This window comes from Excalfactoria chinensis, chromosome 12 (genome assembly GCF_039878825.1).
Source record: "Excalfactoria chinensis isolate bCotChi1 chromosome 12, bCotChi1.hap2, whole genome shotgun sequence".
NCBI classification, from domain to species: domain Eukaryota; kingdom Metazoa; phylum Chordata; class Aves; order Galliformes; family Phasianidae; genus Excalfactoria; species Excalfactoria chinensis.
The window spans coordinates 17,169,689-17,187,670 of NC_092836.1; the positions used below are offsets into that span (position 1 = coordinate 17,169,689).

Below are 17,982 nucleotides of genomic sequence, written 5' to 3' on the forward strand. Positions count from 1 at the left end.
TTTGCTCTGACTTGATTTCTCCAGCCAGCCCGGCCCCAAATGCCATAAATTTTGCTCTTCCTTACACCTCGCTGATGAACTGTCCTTCAGAGCGCTGTGTCTCTGGCTGCCCGAGACCCTTGCAGGCTGAATTCTGTGCGTGTCTCCCCTGAAGCCAGCTGAGCCCTGGCAAAGAACTGAGATGCATGTAACTATTAAGGTCAAAGGCTGCTTGGGTGCCTTTCTCCTTTCTTTAGACTTCTCTTTTCATTTTCGATCCACAGCCTGGCTGCTGTGATGTGCTGCTCAGACCAATGGCACAGCCCCGTTCAGTTTGGGTCACTGTGGTTTTTGAGGTGCATTATAAACCCGGTGTGTCTTTAAGGCCATGTATGTGCAGGGATTTGCTGATGGCTCATCTTTCCTGCAGGCTTCTTCAGCTGAATGTCAGTTTATTGCTTTTGCAAATTGTCTTGTGCCTACACAGAACCGGCTGCCTCAGCACAGGGCTCTGCCAACAACGTGCTCCATAAAAGGGTTATTAGGATAACAAGAAAGAAAACAGAAACCTCTGCAGAATCGTAGCAGCGTAGTGCATCCCTCCTCCTCCCCTCACCCCGTTTATTGCCCTCAGTGCTCTCCAGCCGTGCTGCAAGCCGCTGCTCTGCTGTGGGTGAGCGGCAAGGTTAAAGTGCCCAGACAGGAGCTAACTCTGCTGCAATTATCTGCTCCACGGCACAGCACCGAGCTGCAGCTCGCCATAAACACCGCAAGGAAAACATGCACCGTTTGCAAATTGCAAAGCAGTCGTGACCACCCCACGCCAGCACACAGAGAGGAGCTGGTGTTTTCTTTCCTGTGTGTGTTGTGCCAATCCTGCACTAGTAGAGCAAGGGTTGGAACAAGGCAGGCACTGGCCCCAGCCCTCGTTCACCTTAATTTACCTTCAGTGAGGAGGATGGGGAATAAAAACTTGGCTCACTTTCCTCTGGACACTGCCAACATCTTCCACCCATCCCTAACACCGCTGCTAACCTTTCAGCGTGAGTTCATGGCGGATGCCACGGTGCCATAATCCTCCTCTCCCTCTGATCCTCCATAGGCATCCTCCTCTCCCTCTTGCTGCTGTGCCTGCGTTGCTCTCCTTGTCCAGCTGCTGTTGGAGCTGCTGGGGCGCAGCGCACCCACTGCATATCCCATCTCCTGGGCACAGTGCTGGGTGTTGGGTGAGAGCAGGCAGCAGCTTCAAGTCGTGCTGTGATGCACCAAGCTGAGCTCGGAACATTTCACAAACCAGAGACAGGAAGCAAAGGGGAACAGCAGTGAGGTTCAACCCAGTTCTGCTGGCTTGAGTTTGATGCTGCATCAAGGTGCAGCTCAAATTCCATGCTACAAAGCCATAGAACTACAGCTGAGGTGCTGCATGCATTTCTCCTCCTGTTTGCGTATGGATTGCATGATTGTAGGCTGCAACTAGAAATGTTTACAGAGCATAATATCAGAATCAACAGGATGGGAGCCCGCAGGACTCGCTGCTCTGGGTCAGTTGCTCAGTGGAGCTCTGGGATGAGGCAGTGTGCTCCTGCAGCACTGCGGGGCAGTGATGGGATAACCCCGCAGCGGTGACTCTGCACAGCCCACTGCTGTGGTTGTGCTCGGATTGGGTTGATGATCCACCTGGCTTCTTACCATCCCCATTAGTAGCTGATAGCAGATGTTTGGAGAGAGGGATTATTACTCTTGCAGTGCATACTTAGCTGGCAGATTATTGAAATTTCTTACTAATCCTAAGCAGTGACTTGGGAAGTATAAATCCTTGAGTGATAGCACTTCTCTTCCTCTGTCCTTTGATCTCAGCTCGCATAACCGATGATATTCTGATTAATTTGATTTTTGTTCCTAAAAAAACCCTCATGTCCCCTGCATCTCGAGGCCGTGAGTTCCACAGTGAGTGGTGTTTCTTGGCACCAGATTTGAGTGTTTGCATAGCTGAGCTTAGAGGCACCTTTCCATGATGTGGGGTTTCTGCTCCTTTTTAACTCGCTGCTTCCTGTAGGTGAGTCGCATCCCCTGTTCCTCTCCCACCTGCTGCTGCTCCCCATGTTGAGCAGCCACACTCTTCCCTCCCCACGCTGCCTGCTGCCCACATGGCACCAGCAGGACCTCATGCTGTCACAGCTGAGGGACCCACCGGTCTATGGACCAGCTGCCTGATGTGACAGCTTTATTTACCGCCTGCTCCTGAGCACCAGCTCACATCTTTGGGCCATCCCTCCCACTGAGATGGTTGTGCTCCAGCGTGCCGCCATCTCTTCCTTGAGTGGCTGCAGTTCATTTGGAGCTCCGTCAGCACACGTGATGAGTCCTAATGGTTGCTCTCAAGTAGCACTGCCTTGTATGTGCTTTCCCTGAATGTCATCTGCTGATGAGCTGCCAGATTTCCCAAACTGATTCCTTCCCAAGCTACCTGTGTGGTCGTCCAGGCTCATTCTGCTGGAGGTCTCTCCTCAGCAGAGGGCTGCCATCCTCTCACTCTGTATGCACTGCCACCTGGCACACTCCACTGTCACCTCCCATAGCCAGCACTCTAGTGCTGTGCATTGGAAGGCGTCCTTCTCCTTCCCCCTGTGCTCTTTCCCATCCTCTCTCATTTCTCCTTCTCCAGACAGACCAGGTAAAAGCAGATCAGGTCAGAGCAGCTTCAAGCTGCCGTCTCCCTGGCCATCAGTCTGTCTGCTTAGGAATAGGAAGGTGAGCTTGTGCAAAATCCAGGTTCTGCCTGGAAGTCATTTTTCAAAGCACAGATCCCTCAGGCCTGTGCCCTGTGCTGAAGGACTCGCTGCAGGGAAGAACTTTGCTTTGAGAGGCGTTTGCTTTTCAGGACTCAGGAGGCACCATCAGCCGAGCAGTATTTTACAGCCACCAGCATCTGATTCCACAGAGGGGAACAAATGCATTTTTAGAGGAAGAAAGGCTTTGCCACAGGTTTTCCTGTGGCACAGCTCCACCTTCTCAGAGTGTTTTTCCTTTCCTCCCATTGGAACAACAAAACATTTGGATGTGATGGGGAAGCTTGAAATAGATGGAAGTGGTTCTACTGGACTGCAGACGTGGCATGGCTCAGCACTGCCAAAAGATGCCAGGTATCCACCTGATGGTGACTGGCACAGGGGAGGGGGCACCACCTTCACTGCTGGTCCTGCTGCCAGCAGTGTTCTTCCAGAGAGCTGCAGAGAAATGGCCAACACACAGAAGGACAGACAGCAACCAGAGGGCCAGAAAGCAAAGGCCCGTTTGAGATATCAGAATAATGGGGTTGTTTTGTCAGGAGAAGGCTGAGGTAAAACACGGTAACAGCCTTCAAATACATAAAATGTTCCTGTTGCAGGGAAGGAGAAAGTAATGAAGCGTTCCCTGTGCGCCCTGGAGATGGTATGGGAAGTAATCATCTTAAATTGCAGCAGGAAAAATTTACCTTTGATATTAAGAAAAACTTGGCAGTGTAAGACTAGTTAAGCACTGGGATGGATCGCCTGGGGAGGCTGCGGGGACTCTGGCACTGGCGGCTTTTTGCAGTCTGGGAAGTGCTGATCCAGGAGGGGCTGCCCTTGCTGGGACAGGGAGGGACCCCATGGAGGGACCTCACAAGGCTCTTCTGCCCCATTTCAGTGGTTCCTCTGCCATCAGCCCGTGGTCATCCTCTTTCCCCTCCTGAAGCACTGTTGTAGCTTCCGTGAACCCAAGAGAACAGCATGAAGTTGTGACAGGAGAGGTTCAGGCTGGATGTCAGGAAACAGATCTCCACCAGGGAGCGGCTGGGCACTGGAACATGCTCCCAAGAGCAGCAGTTGTGATACTGAGCTTGCTGGACTTCAAGAAGCGTCTGGGCAGCACTCCCTGACATATGGTCTGAGTTTTGAGCAGTCCTGCGTGGAGCCACAGGTTGGACTCAGTGATCCTTATGGGCACCTTTCTACTCGGGATATTCTATGATTCTGCAGTCTGTAGAGCAACGCTGCGGGTGCTCTGGGCAAGAAATCAGTGGGCAGCCAGTGCAGCGGGGGCGGGCAGAGCAGGCAGGTCACGATCCATGACGGGATCCTTGCCCTTCCTTGTGCTTCTCTGTGCAGCCTTCAGAAGGGCTGCGCTGAGCCACATCTGTGCAGCACTTATTTATATATTTGTCCTCCCCTTGCTCCTCTCAGAAATCAATTCCATTCCCCCAAACAATGGCGGAGGCCTTGAGGAGATATCGATCTGTGGCAGAGCCGGAGAGGGGAGTATTTGTGACACAGAGATGCTCTTTTGTAAGTGAAAGATAATTACCGGATCATAGGGACACTCACTGAATGGGATGACATTAAATAGGCATCAGGGTGAAGGGCAGCGGAGCTCTGAATGAGGCATTAAACAGCACTTGGCTCCCACCAGCAGCAGCCCCTCCTCTCCGCTATCCCTGCCCTTGCTATTTATCCTGCTATTCACCCCATGCTCTCGTTTTGCCCCCCACATCCTTCCCATTGAAGTGCCTGCTGTGCCATCTTGTCTTACCATTGGGTGCTGCCAGGCTGGCTGCATGGGTGCACCTGGCTTTGGAGCTGGTGAGTCCTCATGCCCAGAACCAGGGGGCTCAAGTGGCAGTGCCCTGAGGGGCTGGGAGAGGAGCTGCAACACACACCTGGGTGTGTGCACAGTGGTGCTGACATTTTGGGATGAGCATAAACACAGGAGTGTATTTGGCCCTGGCGAGGTTGGTCTTGCAGTGTGTCGGTTGCTGGCAGTGCTGGCAGTGTCCTCAGTGCAGCCTGGCTGCTTGGGGCCACCTGTGTTCTCCTTGCCTGGTTTCTGCTGGTTCTTCTAAAACCTGCTTTAGCAGCATCCATACGGAGAGCCGTGATTTTGGCACAGCCAGCCCCGTTCGTGCCGTGCATTAAGTGCCCTCCATCACGAGGCAGGAGCTGACTTTGCAGCCTGGTGGCACCGTGCACAATCCTTTCCTTTAAAAGGAGAAAAAAATGAAGAAGAAGAAGAAAAAAAAGCCCATTACCATTATTGAATCAAATACCAACAATTTAAAAAAACTCTTTTAAATATTGTTGCCACGTTTCCAGCTGTTAAAATCTTCTGTATTTAGTTATCATAATAACAAAATGCCGAGGCTGATTTGAGCAGTGGGGAGGCAGTGCCATTATTCAGAAGGGTTTTAAATGATCGGGTTTTCTTCAGCGCAGTGGTGCTCCCTTGTCTATTAAAAGCCCTTTTGTTGCCTTGGCACCTCCAGCCGTGGTGGTGGGGGTGGGTTGGTGTGTTGGCGGAGGGTCCCCGCCTCGTCAGCAGAGCACGAAGCAGCACACGGAGCTCCTCACCGTGGGGTTGCTTGCCTGGCAGAGGGTGCTCGGCAATGGGAGCTCTCCCAGGGTAACTTGCAGAAGTTTCTGCTCTTTGGTGTTTGGGGAATGCAGATATTGCTGTTCATGTTGCAGGGAAGGCTTAAAATAGCAGAAAGAGGCTGGCTCTGTTTTGTTGGAAACCGGTTCCTTCTGCACAGCGTTTGGAAAAGGCTGAGTTGTGCTGCTGGCGTGCACTGCTTGCGACATCTCCTTCAATCCCTTCCTAGAGAAAAAAGCTATTTTTGCACCATCTCCCAACGGCGGTCAGGGTTGGCAAGGACGTAAGAAGTGCATGAGGATTCTGGGAAGCACCTCTAGGCGGGGGGAGGCAGGCTGGGAGCGAGCTTGCCCTGGTGCAGGAAGAGCTGGTGGGTGCACGGGTAGCACTGGCCGCATGGCAGTGCCGGTGGGACCGCTCGTGGTGGAGCTCAGGGCTGTGTGGCTGCACGAAGAAACAACCCTGGCTGCTGCTTGGTGCGGGCTGTGCACAGGCAGAGGATGCAGGCAGAGCAATGCTCTGCAGCCCAGAGGCAGCAGGGCCGTGGCCTCAGCCCCTCGGCATCCAGCTGGGCACAGTGGGCCATGTAAACACGAGTCCCCACGCTGTCCCCAGGCTGCACGCCACCGCCACGCGCTCCCCAAAAGGTTACCTCCAACATGGCGCATTGTGGGTAACGAGATGCAAATTGATAGAGAGACAATGAGGCTGTCTTGTGAGCCATTCCGACGGGGGCCAGTGTTTAAAAGTCAGCCTGATTGCCTCTCCGGCAATTTGCATAGCATTAACCGGAGAGATATTCTTTTTAAACTTGAACTCCTTTTTTTTTCGCGAGGTCACCTCAAACTAATTACATCTGCGAGGCTGCTTTACAAAAGAGGGCTCTGCGGATGTGATTACAGGGTTTGGAGTGTAAGGAGGAGACTTTCCTGGCACGGGGAGGGGGAAGGCCCCGTCTGCATGAACTTGGTTAATAGCAGAGCCCTACCCGCTGCCATCGGGTTTGTGTGGGTGCGCAGTGTGTGCTATGGGAGATGAGAACAGGGCTGGGCACAAGCTTGTGGGGACTGTCCCCCCCATTGCAACTTGATTTGGGGCTGGCCACAGCCTGCCTCTGCCCATAGGGTGCAGCTGCCATGGCTGGGACTGTCATTGAGGCATGAAGGCGCTTCGTGATCCCAGCTGACACCTCCATGGCTCTTCCGCATGGCTCCTGGGCTGCAGCGCTGGCTGCATGGGGCTTACCACCAGCTCCTCTGCAGGTCATGTAGCACGGTGAGGCAGTGTCAGCACAGCAGCTGCTCTAAGGAGCCAGATGGGCAATTTTCAGAGCATTTGTATCACCTGTCACCATACGGGCCATGACTTTAATCCAAATAATTTAATACCATGCTTCACACTGTCACTTGCTGCAGCTGGGAGCAGGTCTGCTGAGAAGCCCCCCAGCAGGGTCTGATGTGAGAGGAGGCTGGCACAGCCTCAGCTCCAGTCCCCATGCCCTAAGTTCCAGCCCCAGGGCAACCGTCTGCTCAGATTCATCCCCGTCAGCCCATGGAGGAGCAGCTCACCCTCAGCTTTCACCATGCGCCCCACAGCAGGCACTTCTCCTCAGGATCTCTCCCTGTGGGGTGCCACAAAGCACTTCCATCTTCCATCCAACACTCTTCAGCCTCCTCCTTCTCCTCTTCCTCCTCCTCTTCTCCAGGAGAAGCTCCTCCTTCCCGTTCTTCCCTTTGGCTGAGGCCGGGCAGATCACCTCCTTCCTCTCCAGCATCCTCCTCCCCTGACTTTCTGTGAGTGAGCCGAGGTGTTGTGCCATGGAGCAATGCTCCTCCAGCCCTGTCAGCTCCCGGCGTGTTCTCCATTCCCTGTGCTGCACCTTCTTTGAGACGACATCCTGGCTGAGCCCAGGGGGACCAGGGGAAGATCTGTGATAGCACAGATTGTTGGGCACCTTCCTGCATCACTGTGACAGTGTCCCACAGCACTGCTGCCTGCATGGCTTTGTGCCCTGCCTGCAGAGTTGGGGAGCAGAGAAGATTTTTATATTTTTCCTTTTTTTTTTTCTCTTTCCTCTTTTTTTCTTTTTTTTTTTTTTTTTCCCTTTCCTAAAGATTGAGTATAATCAGAGCTAATCAGAAAATTATGAGCTGTCTGATTGCTGATTAGATTCCTAATGTTAATATAGTCAAGAAGCCTCTCTTAGCGTTGTATTTTAAGAGAAGTGTAAAAATAACGTCTTAGGAGAGTCAGAGCTGCTGGAACAGCAGGGAAGCCTGAGCTGGATGAAGCAGAGGAGAAGAAATCCGGGCCAGCAGAAGGAGCCGTGACCGGGCATGCAGAGCTGAGTGGTGCTGCTCTGCACCATCACTGCTGACCCTTTTTTGTGCGTGGCTTTCACGAGTGCACCAAGCTGTTAAGTCTGGCCACCTATTTCTGAGGGTTCTGCTGCTACCCAGTGTCCCTGGCCTGCTCCCTAATGTCCTCAGTGTCCCCAGGCTGCTCTCTGGTGTCCTCTGGCTGTTCCCCACTAAGATTGGCCCGTGGAGCCCCCGGGGCCAAGGCTCACTTCAGAAAGCTGCTGCATGCTGTGGAGCGGCTCCCCCAGAAGCTGAGGCAGGCTTGTGCCAGGCTGCCAGCTGGGCTCAGGGCTGAGATGCCCCGTGGGATGTTAGTGAGCACGGAGGGGACGTTCTCCAGGATGCTGGAGAAAAGTCTCATCCAATTCAGGCTGCTTGTGCTTGGCTGAGAGGTTGCAAAACTCTTAGGGCAAGTGGAGTTGGATGGGGGTGCTGCATCGCAGGTGGAATCCGAGAATCGTTTCGACTGAAAAATACTCCTGAGATCATCACTTCCAACCATCAAATAACGCTGCCAGGTCCACCGCTAAGCCGTGTCTCTTAGTGCTACACCCACATGTCTCTGAAATGCCTCCAGGGCTGGAGACTCCACCCTCAGCATCCCATCCCAGTGCCTGACCAGTGCAGAAATTCTCCCTGATATCCCGTCTAAACCCGCCCTGGTGCAATTCAAGGCCATTTCCTCTCACCGTATCACTTGCCCAGCACAAAGGAGCAGGAGCTGCTGCTCCCCACCTTCCCTTCCTACCCTCACAACTTCCCTCTCCTGCACCTGTGTGTCAGTCCCTCCCCAGCTGCACAGCAGGCATTACATTTGCATACACCAATGCTCCCCTTCATAAGCTGCTCTCCATTCACTCTGCATTTGGCTTTGATCTGTCCTGGCGGTGGTGCTATAGAATGGGCTTCATGCTGTATTTATCCCCTATTGTCACCACTTAATAACTTAGTATAACGTTATCTCAGTAATTGTTACATTTTCTTGCTACGTTCTATTTTGTTCTTAACAAGTAGAAATAACAGAGAGTGGTGAAAGGAGGAAGAGGCTGCCAGAAGTCCTCTCCAATTGCTGAGCATAAGGTTGGATAGCAGGAAAAATTCATTCTCAGGAGTGGTGAGGTATTGGAATGGGCTGCCCAGGGAGGTGGTGGAGTCTGTGTCCCTGGAGGTGTCCAAGGGACATACGTGGCACTGAGGGACATGGGTAGTGGGGTGATGGTTGGACTAGATGATCTCAGTGATCTTTTCCAGACTTAATTATCCTATGGTTCTGTGATAAGTACAGAGAGCTCTGCATCCTGCAGCTGGGATGCTTTTGGTTCTGGGTCCAAGGGGGGGCAGCTTTGAAATAGCATTCCTTTTTAAAACATCCATCACCAGGACTGTGCCCCTGCGGCTCTGACTGCTGCCCTGACTTCTGCCAAGCCCCGTGGAAAGGTCATTGGGGTGTGCAGCTGTGGTGCCAAGCCATCCGTGGTGCAGGCGTGGGGGCTGAGTGTTGGGGCACAGTGCCACGTAAGGATTTGGGGACATGTTTGGGCCTGACGTGGAGCAGTAGCAAGGAGAGGAGCCCGGCATCATCTGCACGTCTCTGGGTTAGGCACGCAGCATCCCACCGGGTACGGGCAGCTCCCCAGCATTTGTCAGCATCTCTGGACTCGTGGTCCCAGCCCTACAGCTGAGCCCTGAGTGTGATGTGCACAGAGGTGTGAGGCAGCAAGGGGCCCTCGAGGTCGGCGAGGGGAAAGGCATGCAGCTAAATGAGTTTTTCCCCGTAACACATGTCCTGACCTTCTCTAAAAAATGAAAATTATTAATTTTGTTTTATTTATTTATTTTGCTTTTTATCACATTCGGCCGTGCAACATTTAAGATACGACTGTGGAAAAGGTCAAGAAATGTGTAGTTGTTGAAATCTTGTTCCAGCTGATGGCTTTTCCCTTCGGGGAGCTCTCCCGCTCCTTCTCCTCCCCCAGCCTGGTCTTTAAGCAGCATCAGGCCGCCCTGCTCCCTGGGTGTAGCAGCAAAGCGGATGGAGGGACGGCCCCGCAGTCCCAGCGGTGGTGCTGCAGGATGAAGCCAGGGACACATTTCAGGCACAGTGAAATAAAGACCTCAGAGGGGGATATGTGGCTGCACACTGGGCCCCTTTCCTTGGCTCCAGCTGCTCTTTGTGAAGCAGGAATGGCAGGCTGGTGAAGGAGAGGGAAGAGGAGCTGCTGTCCTTACCCCAGCAGGGTGTCCCATTCCTGCATCCCACAGCCCTGGCTCCATCCCTCAGAGAGCTGGGGGGGACAAAGGCACAGCTGTCCTACAGGTTGCTGCTGAGCTTGCAGGACAAGCCATTCCTGCTCCATGCCGTCTCGGTGCATTTCTCACCCACCTTCTGTTCTTTTCTCTGGATGTGGATTTTCCTGGCATGGTGGAAATGCCGCCATCACCAGCAGTCAAACTCCAGAAGCTTTTGCTGACGTTTCCCTGGCGTAAATTCCTAATAACGGACTTTGAAACGCGGCGCGCGGAGCTGCAAATGTTTGTGATTTCACTTTGTTTGCAAACTGCTTAATTGGCTGCTCGGCACAAACAGAAAACTCTCGCAATTATTTGGAAAATGCCTCAAAATCCTCCTCAGCGTGGTGTAACCAGATGCGGGATGTCAGCAGGCTGACAGCAGCTACAGGCGGTGTGGTGCGCTGGCTGTCCTTCCGCATGTGCCAAGCCAAATGCTGCCACTTGTGTGCAGCACAGCCTGGTTATGGCAGTCAGAGTCCACCCAAAAAGCACCCACCACAGACGTGGCTCCAATGCTTTCTAGCCCGAGGGATGGGAGAGATTCAGGCTGAAGAGGAGGAGAGATGGGCTCTGGCCACCCCTTTTCTCTGCCGTGCCACGTGGCTGAAAGAGTTATTGGCAAACAAGTTAGCGCTCTGATAGAAAAATGCTGCGGCGCTTTGTGAAGCCGCTCGGTGATCAATAGCCGGCCGTGGCTAAGCCGGCTGCTGACTGGATTTCAGATGCCAGCTGCTGGGGTAATAAGAGCCCTGGGATCAACTGTCTCGGAGATTATTACAGGATGAGATGCTTCGCTGCTTTACGGTGTTTGCTAAAGATTTATATTCCTTATGTGCATATAAAGGGGTTGTCTCCTTTCATTGCTGCCCGACAACCACGTGCAGATGCTGCGTTTTGCCCCATTGCTGCGTTGCCACGTTGCAGTGACGGGGTGAAATGCGGCGTCTGCACGTGCCCTTAATGCTCTGTGGTGAAGCAAGGCTGGAAAAGCTTCCCAGGGCTCCTTTGGTTGGAGGACAGGAGCGCTGTGCTGAATGCAGAGTGGTGGGGGCGCAGTGTGGGCCGTGCAGTGCCTTCCATTCCCCGCGTGCAGCACGGCTGGAGATGGAATGATTGATCCGCAGCACTTGTAAAATAATGGTTTAATCGTTATTAAGGATTAGAAATAATCCTTGAGCTGTATCGATCCCAGTGGCATTATTCATGATGAACTCATTGCACACAGATGGGGATGCCCTGTAGCCCATCCCCGTCACCACGCTCTGCTCTCTCCACCTTGCTGCCACCCCCCCCCACCCCCGTAATGCACTGATTACCCAAAGAAGAAAAGAACATCTGGATATATGTTTGTTTTCTTAGAAACAAAGTTTTGTCCAGACTGACTTTGACAAATTGACATTTTCCAGAGGAAAAATACATTCTACTGGAGTGCCTGTAGTGGGTGCAGCAGCCACCGAGTGCACCATTTGCAACACTCCAGGCACTGCTCACAAGGCAATGAATAGTTAAAGATGTCCATAAATCTTCCCTGGGCATGCAATAAACAAACACGCTCTTATCAAGTATAGAAAAATGCATATTTCATCACTGCTGCCTTAAATACGACTCGGAATAAATGCTTGCCCTTAATCAGCCATCTCAGTGCATAAGCGGAGCACGGAGTGGCTGGGGGAGGGTGCAGGATTTGGGCTGCAGCTCTGTTAACACCAACCCCCCCCCCAGGGCAAAACTGCCCCAAAAATGAGCAGACATTTGGCTTTTCTGTTTGCTATCTCTGATCTTCTCTCAGAGAGCCAGGCAGGACGAGTTTCACTGCAGCACCCCATGGGTCGCTGAACTCCCAGCAGATCTGGCTGTGAGAAGCAGGGACTTGGGCTTGGAAATCAAAATTTCAAGCAATAGAAAAAGGTTAAAGGAGAAAGTTTTGACCAGTGCGGGCTGAGATAGTGCTGTGATGGAGTACTCGGCTCTGTGCAGCCGATAAGAACAAGCTGTGCTGTCCCCGTGGGAAGATGTAAGGAGCCACTGTACAGCCGGTGCTCCCGGTGCTTTGCTGTGCGTGGTGCCCAGCCGAGGTGCTGAGCAATGGGCACACTGTGCCTGGAGTGAGCTGGGGGCACAACAGGCCAACAGTGTGGGACCCTCGTGCTCCCACTGCGCTTCCATCAGGGGAGTGGGTGCCTGGGGACGTCAGCAGTGACACATCTCAGCTGGCCGCGTCCCCGCGATGCTGAGCTCTCCAGGGAGCCTTCCTGGGATGAGACAGCCTTGCCAGCCTCGTGGCTAATTAACACCGTGCAGTTAGAATCATTAGAGGCTGCCTCTGTCTGGGAGCCTCTCGTTGCAGGGAGAGAAGCTGTGGGCTCCTGGCTGCAGCGCTGGTGTGTGCAGAGGGTCACTAGGGGATGTGATCACACAGCGAGGGGATGGAGGCTGTGGGCACAGGAACGAGCCCCGTGGAGCTGCTCAGAGCTCTGCCCACAGCTGGGGCCAGCCATGGCGTGGGCACCACCCAGCTCTACACTCACTGTCCCCTCTTGCTCTCTTTGCAGAGGCTGGCCAACGCAGCAGAGAAGTTCCAGAAGGCCCACCACTGGCAGGACAACATCCGGGTAAGACTCCAGCTCACCCTGGCCGTGTGCCTTGCAGACACGTGCTGTGACACACCATCACTGTCCCCTCCCTGCTCCCCATCCTTCAGCTCCTCCTTCCTTATCCTTGGTACCCCATGAATTTTAAAGCTACCACCATCCCCACCCTTAGGATACATGGACAAATCCATTCTGAGCTTGTCTGCAGCTGAGTAGGAGCGGGCAGAGGGGGGAGGCTGAACCAAGTGAGGGTTTGGATTCTTGCTGAGAGGTTTCTCAGGGTTTCAGGGTTGGTTTTTCAGGGCAGGCACTGGGCAAGGGCAGCAGCTCACGTGCCCGAGGCACCTGACAGCAGTGCCAGGCTGCTGCCGGGGAAGGAGTGAATCTCGGCTGGGAGAGGGAAGATGTTGTTTTAATGATTGCATTTGACTTTGTAATTATGGCAGTGATAACGCTCAGCGGGAATCTGAAGTGTTCTGCCTGGAAATGCTCTCACATTCTAACAATAATACAAAAGGAAGGAAGGATTGTTTTCCTTCCAGTGCAAATGGAGCCTGCAGTTAAAAAATCCGAGTCTACCAGCCACTTCCTCAGGGCTGGGCCAGATCCTGCCACCAGGAGCCCACTGCGGTGGTTGAGGGAACAGCCTGGGGGCAGCCCCGCTTCTGTGGGTGTCCCTGAGTGCAAACATCACCAGCCCCAGGCTGGCAGCCCCAGGGCTCCACATGCAGCTGGTGCTGCCCCACAGCAGTGGCCTCTCCTTTTCCTCTCTGTCCCCATTCCTGAGGCAGTGGCTTGGCTCAGGGTGAGCCCTGGCCCTAGGGGATGTCACCTCTGGGCTGCCTGTCCCTGTGATACATCCTTCTGTGTGAGCTCCTCACATGGACCCAGCAGCATTTACCTCAGAGGGAACATGCCTCCAGCACTGGCCAGCTGGTCCCTGTGCACCGCTGTCCTGGCTCTGCACCTGCCCATGTCCACCTGCAAGGAGGGGTTGGCCACCTTGCAGCTCTTGGCTGCTAAATAGGGCGGTCAGTGGGCTCCACTGGACGTACAAGTGGAAATGAAGGTGGAAGGAGAAGCTGTGGGGGAGAGAATAGGAACTGAAGCAAATGCTGCTCCTATAGACCCTCCTGCCATGGGTGATGGTCGCCAAGCACCTGCAGCAGCTCTGTGGGTTCAGCTCACGTTTCCTCCCTTTGCTGTGCTGCAGCCACAATTACTTTCTCCCCTTCTGGAGCCTTCATGGGAGGGTGCCGTCAGTGCTGGTGGTAAGCAGTGTGCCAGGAGCAGCTGCGGTGCTGGGAACTCAGGGCTCATTTTGCCATTCATGGCACAGACCTTTCAAAAACCCACTTTCATTGAAAAAAAAAATACTTTTAACAGCACTGTTTGCTACCACTTCGTCAAGGTAATTAGCAGCGAGTCACCCGGAAACAATGGGCGGCCATGCGTCACCATGCAGCTTTATCAGGGCAGCACAGAGCCGGGTGGGATGCTGCTGGGATGCTGCTGGGATGCTGGGGCCGTGCTGCCAAGTGCAGCTGCCACCTCCTGCCTGTGCTGCCCATGGGCACCACCAGGATGAGGTGCCAAGTGCCTGCAGCATCATCGTGCTTCTCCTCCCGCCAGCTGCTGGTCATCCTGGCCGCAGCTCTCCCTTCCTCTCTCTGCATGTCATTTTGTAACCTCGAGCTGGAGTTTATGACAGATTGCACCGAGCGTGGTTATTTTTGTGTTTCCATCTGAATGCGCGACGGCAGATGCTGAGTGTTTGCAGTGCATTAGTGCTAATGGCAGGACCATTAAACATTAGAGTCGCTCACTGCAGATGGGTTGCTATGGAGGTTCAGGGGAAAATGAAACAGGAGCAGGAGCAAGGATGGCTACAAGGCCGCTCCAGCAATCACTCAGCACTCATCTCTGCTTGGAAAGTTTCTTCCCCCTCACCAGTGCTGTGGTTTTTGGTACCCATGCCACACACCAGCAGCACTTTCCTTCCTGGATGACACTGAAGGCGTCTCTGCTCTGCACCGTGCACCACCCATGTAGTACTGGCCTGTCCTCCATTCCATGTCATTGCACACTTCATCCATTCCAGGGCCACATCCCACAGGGGCTGCCCTCCCCAGGATGCACAGAGCCTCCTGATCAGGGCACCTGGAGGCTGTTTGTGTCCGAGCAGCAGAACAGCCACCCCTGCTCCTGCTGCCCTGCCAGCACTCCCTGGGAGATGTTTCTGGTCCCCGGGTGCACGGCCAGGGCCCCGTGGGGTCTGTGTAGGACATGCCTGCTGTGCTGTCAGAGCTAGGGGCTCTGTCCTACACAGGGGGGCATGGAGCAATGTCCCATGCCCTGTTCCCATGCTCCAGGTGTCCCCAGCCCTGTCCCCAGTGACACCATTCTGCTGCACACCAGCTGCCATCCCCTTCATGCCACGTAGCTCAGACAAGATCCATATGCAAAGCCCAACAGTAAGAACACCAGCACAGCGCCCAGCAACTGGCTTTCCCTGCTCCTCCATCCTCATCTCCCTGTTATCCCACCATGCTGTCCCAGTGTACGCTCACACCATGGGGTCCCCAGCTGTAGTGCAGGGCAGGTGATGCATGGCAGAGTAGGGACCACAGCCAGCTCTGCAGGATGGTGATGAAGAGCAGCCTGCTCGACACACGTCAAGGCGCAGTGTTGCTGGGCAGCAGAGCTCTTTGTCCCTTTAAGGGACACTTAGGCTCTGCGGAGACCCATTCCCACATTTATGTGCGCTTGGCAGGATTATATAAATTGCCTTTGAAAGTTGACTTCTTTATAAGCCATTTTCTGCTTCATAAAATGTTTATTACTGTTGTCTTTCTCCCAGTTCCTCTTCCTCACCGCATCTTTCCCCTCTTCCATGCATTTTGGGTGCAGAGCTTCCCTCTGTGTCCCATCCCAAAGGTGGGGAAATCATCTTTCTGCAATACCCCCTTCCTGAGCTCTGCACGTGTCAGCACCGCACTCACGTTTCTGCTTTGTTCCTGCCTTTGAGCACATTATGGGATGGCCCCCGCCGCCAGCCACACCGCCCACTGCAACCGCCGTGTGTCCCAAAACGATTCCTGTGCTGTGCCATGGTGTGCCGTGCCATGGTGTGCCATGCTATGGTGTGCCGTGCCATGGTGTGCCGTGCCGTGGCACAGGGGTGGCACAGGGAGCCCGGGCTGCTCTCCATCGATAACTCCCACCTGCAAACAAGGAAGCAAATAACAAAGCCCAGATAATTTCAAGCTCCATTAGAAATGAAACTCAGGGGAAAACGGGAGCACTGTTCGCCAAATGGGGAAGGACAGAATGAATCACCAAGGCTTCACTCACTGGGGAGTGGTAGAAAAGCCCAGCATGGCAGTGTGCGCCTGCAGCCCGCAAGGCCAGCTGTGTTCTGGGCTGCATTAAAAAGGGGTGGGCAGCGGGAGGGGGAGGTGATTGTCCCCATGGCAAGAGCATGGTGACAAGTCCAGAGGAGGGCTACCAAGATGGTCAGAGGGATGGAGCACCTCTCCTATGAGGAAAGGTTGAGGGAACTGGGCTTGTTTAGCCTGGAGAAGAGAAGGCTCCTCACTGTGACCTTCCAATACTTGAAGGGAGCATTTAAACAGGAAGGGAAATGGCTGTTTGCTAGGGTGGGCAGTGATAGGACAAGGGGGAATGGTTTTAAAATGGGACAGGGGAGGGTTGGGTTGGATCATAGGAGGAAGTTTTTCCCCCAGAGGGTGGTGACGCACTGGAACAGGTTGCCCAAGGAGGCTGTGGATGCCCCATCCCTGCAGGCATTCAAGGCCAGGCTGGATGTGGCTCTGGGCAGCCTGGGCTGCTGGTTGGTGACCCTGCACACAGCAGGGGGTTGAACTAGATGAGCACTGTGGGCCTTTGCAACTCAAGCCATTCTATGGTTCTGTGGCAGCAGGAAGGTGGTGATGGGAACACAGTGACAGGGCTGCAGCAATGGGAGTAGAGCAGTGGGAGCGCAGCAGTGGGGTTGTGTCTGGCTGTCCCCAGCCCCATCTGTGGCCGTGCAGGACCACACCAGCCTCTGCGGTCAAAGCATCTTCAGAAGGGCAAGCACAAGTTCCTTATCCCCGTTTCATTTTTCTCCTCCTTTAATTACAGATCCCACTTATCGGTGGAGAACAGAAAGATCGCCGCCGTAACCTTGCACTTGCCCTTGTAGAAGGCTTACCTAAAAAGTTAGAAAATAAAATCAAATACTCTAATTTGCAGTCGTCTTGCCATTTCAAACCCAGTTTTCATTACAGCACAGAAAGTGCATTGAAGCTGTGTTTATAACCCCCTTTTAGATAACAAATCACATTTTCTTTTGGCTGGCGAGTGTGTAGAATTGATATTTTTTTTTTTCAGTTTAATGGGTTTGTGTGTTCAGGAATGATCTCCATCAACTGAGAGTCTTTATTGTGTTTGATATAATGTCAGCTTTCATTACGCTCTGAGAATTACTGTGTTAAAGCACCAACCTTGCTGTAGAGCCATTCTGGACGAAAGCAGAACAAGAAAATCATTCACAAAAACCGTGGGGCCGAGCTGTTTGCTCTTAGGAGAAGCAGATGTGCCTCTGGGGGCAGCGGGAATGGAGAGAGCGAGGGGTGCCGTGGGCGTCCCTGCTGTCCCCCTGCACCAGGGCTGGGTGCCATCAGCAGGGAGCATCAGCTCAGTTGGGTGAAGGAGGTGCTGACAGATCACTTCAACATTCCCCCGGCTGTGTCAGAGAGGTGGAAGGAGGAAATTGCTTTGTTAAAATAAAAAGATGCCGAGGCAGGCGATGATGGCTGTCCCCACCTGTCCTTGGCGGGGTGCTGCGGGCACAGAGCGGTGCTTATGGAGCATTCTGCTTCCTCCTGTGGGCTGTAATGGGGGGGATTCATGCCGACACACAGCTGTGGGTCAGCCTGCATCCTCACACATCGTGCCTGGGCCTTGCCGGGGGCTGGGGGCCCCCAGGTGTGTGCTTACCTCTGCTGGCAGCACCAACGTGCCTGGCTTGCTGCATGCTGAGGGATGCCATCCCTGTCCCATGGTTCCATCCTCCCCCATGTTCTGACCCTACTGGGCTGCAGCACTGCCAGCAGAGCGCTGACCTTTCTGATGTCATTTTCAGTTGCTGGATTTGTTCATAGAATCACAGAATGGCCTGGGTTGAAAAGGACTACAATTATCATCTGATTTCAACCCCCTGCTGTGTGCAGGGTCACCAACCAGCAGCCCAGGCCAGAGCCACATCCAGCCTGGCCTTGAATGCCTGCAGGGATGGCGCATCCACAGCCTCCTTGGGCAACCTGTTCCAGTGGGTGTTAAAAACAAAGACATATTTCAGTGCCTGC

The 17,982-nt window shown here is 53.7% G+C and overlaps 1 protein-coding gene across 2 annotated transcripts in view; it reads left to right on the forward strand.

Annotated features, from left to right (window-relative positions):
- CACNA2D2 (calcium voltage-gated channel auxiliary subunit alpha2delta 2) overlaps positions 1-17,982 on the forward strand; it is a 111,423-nt gene that overhangs the window by 70,802 nt on the left and 22,639 nt on the right. For both annotated transcript variants that reach the window (XM_072347035.1, XM_072347034.1), the window contains exon 4: positions 12,572-12,631. In XM_072347035.1, coding sequence (XP_072203136.1) covers positions 12,572-12,631 — 60 coding nt within the window. The remainder of the gene's footprint in view (positions 1-12,571; positions 12,632-17,982) is intronic.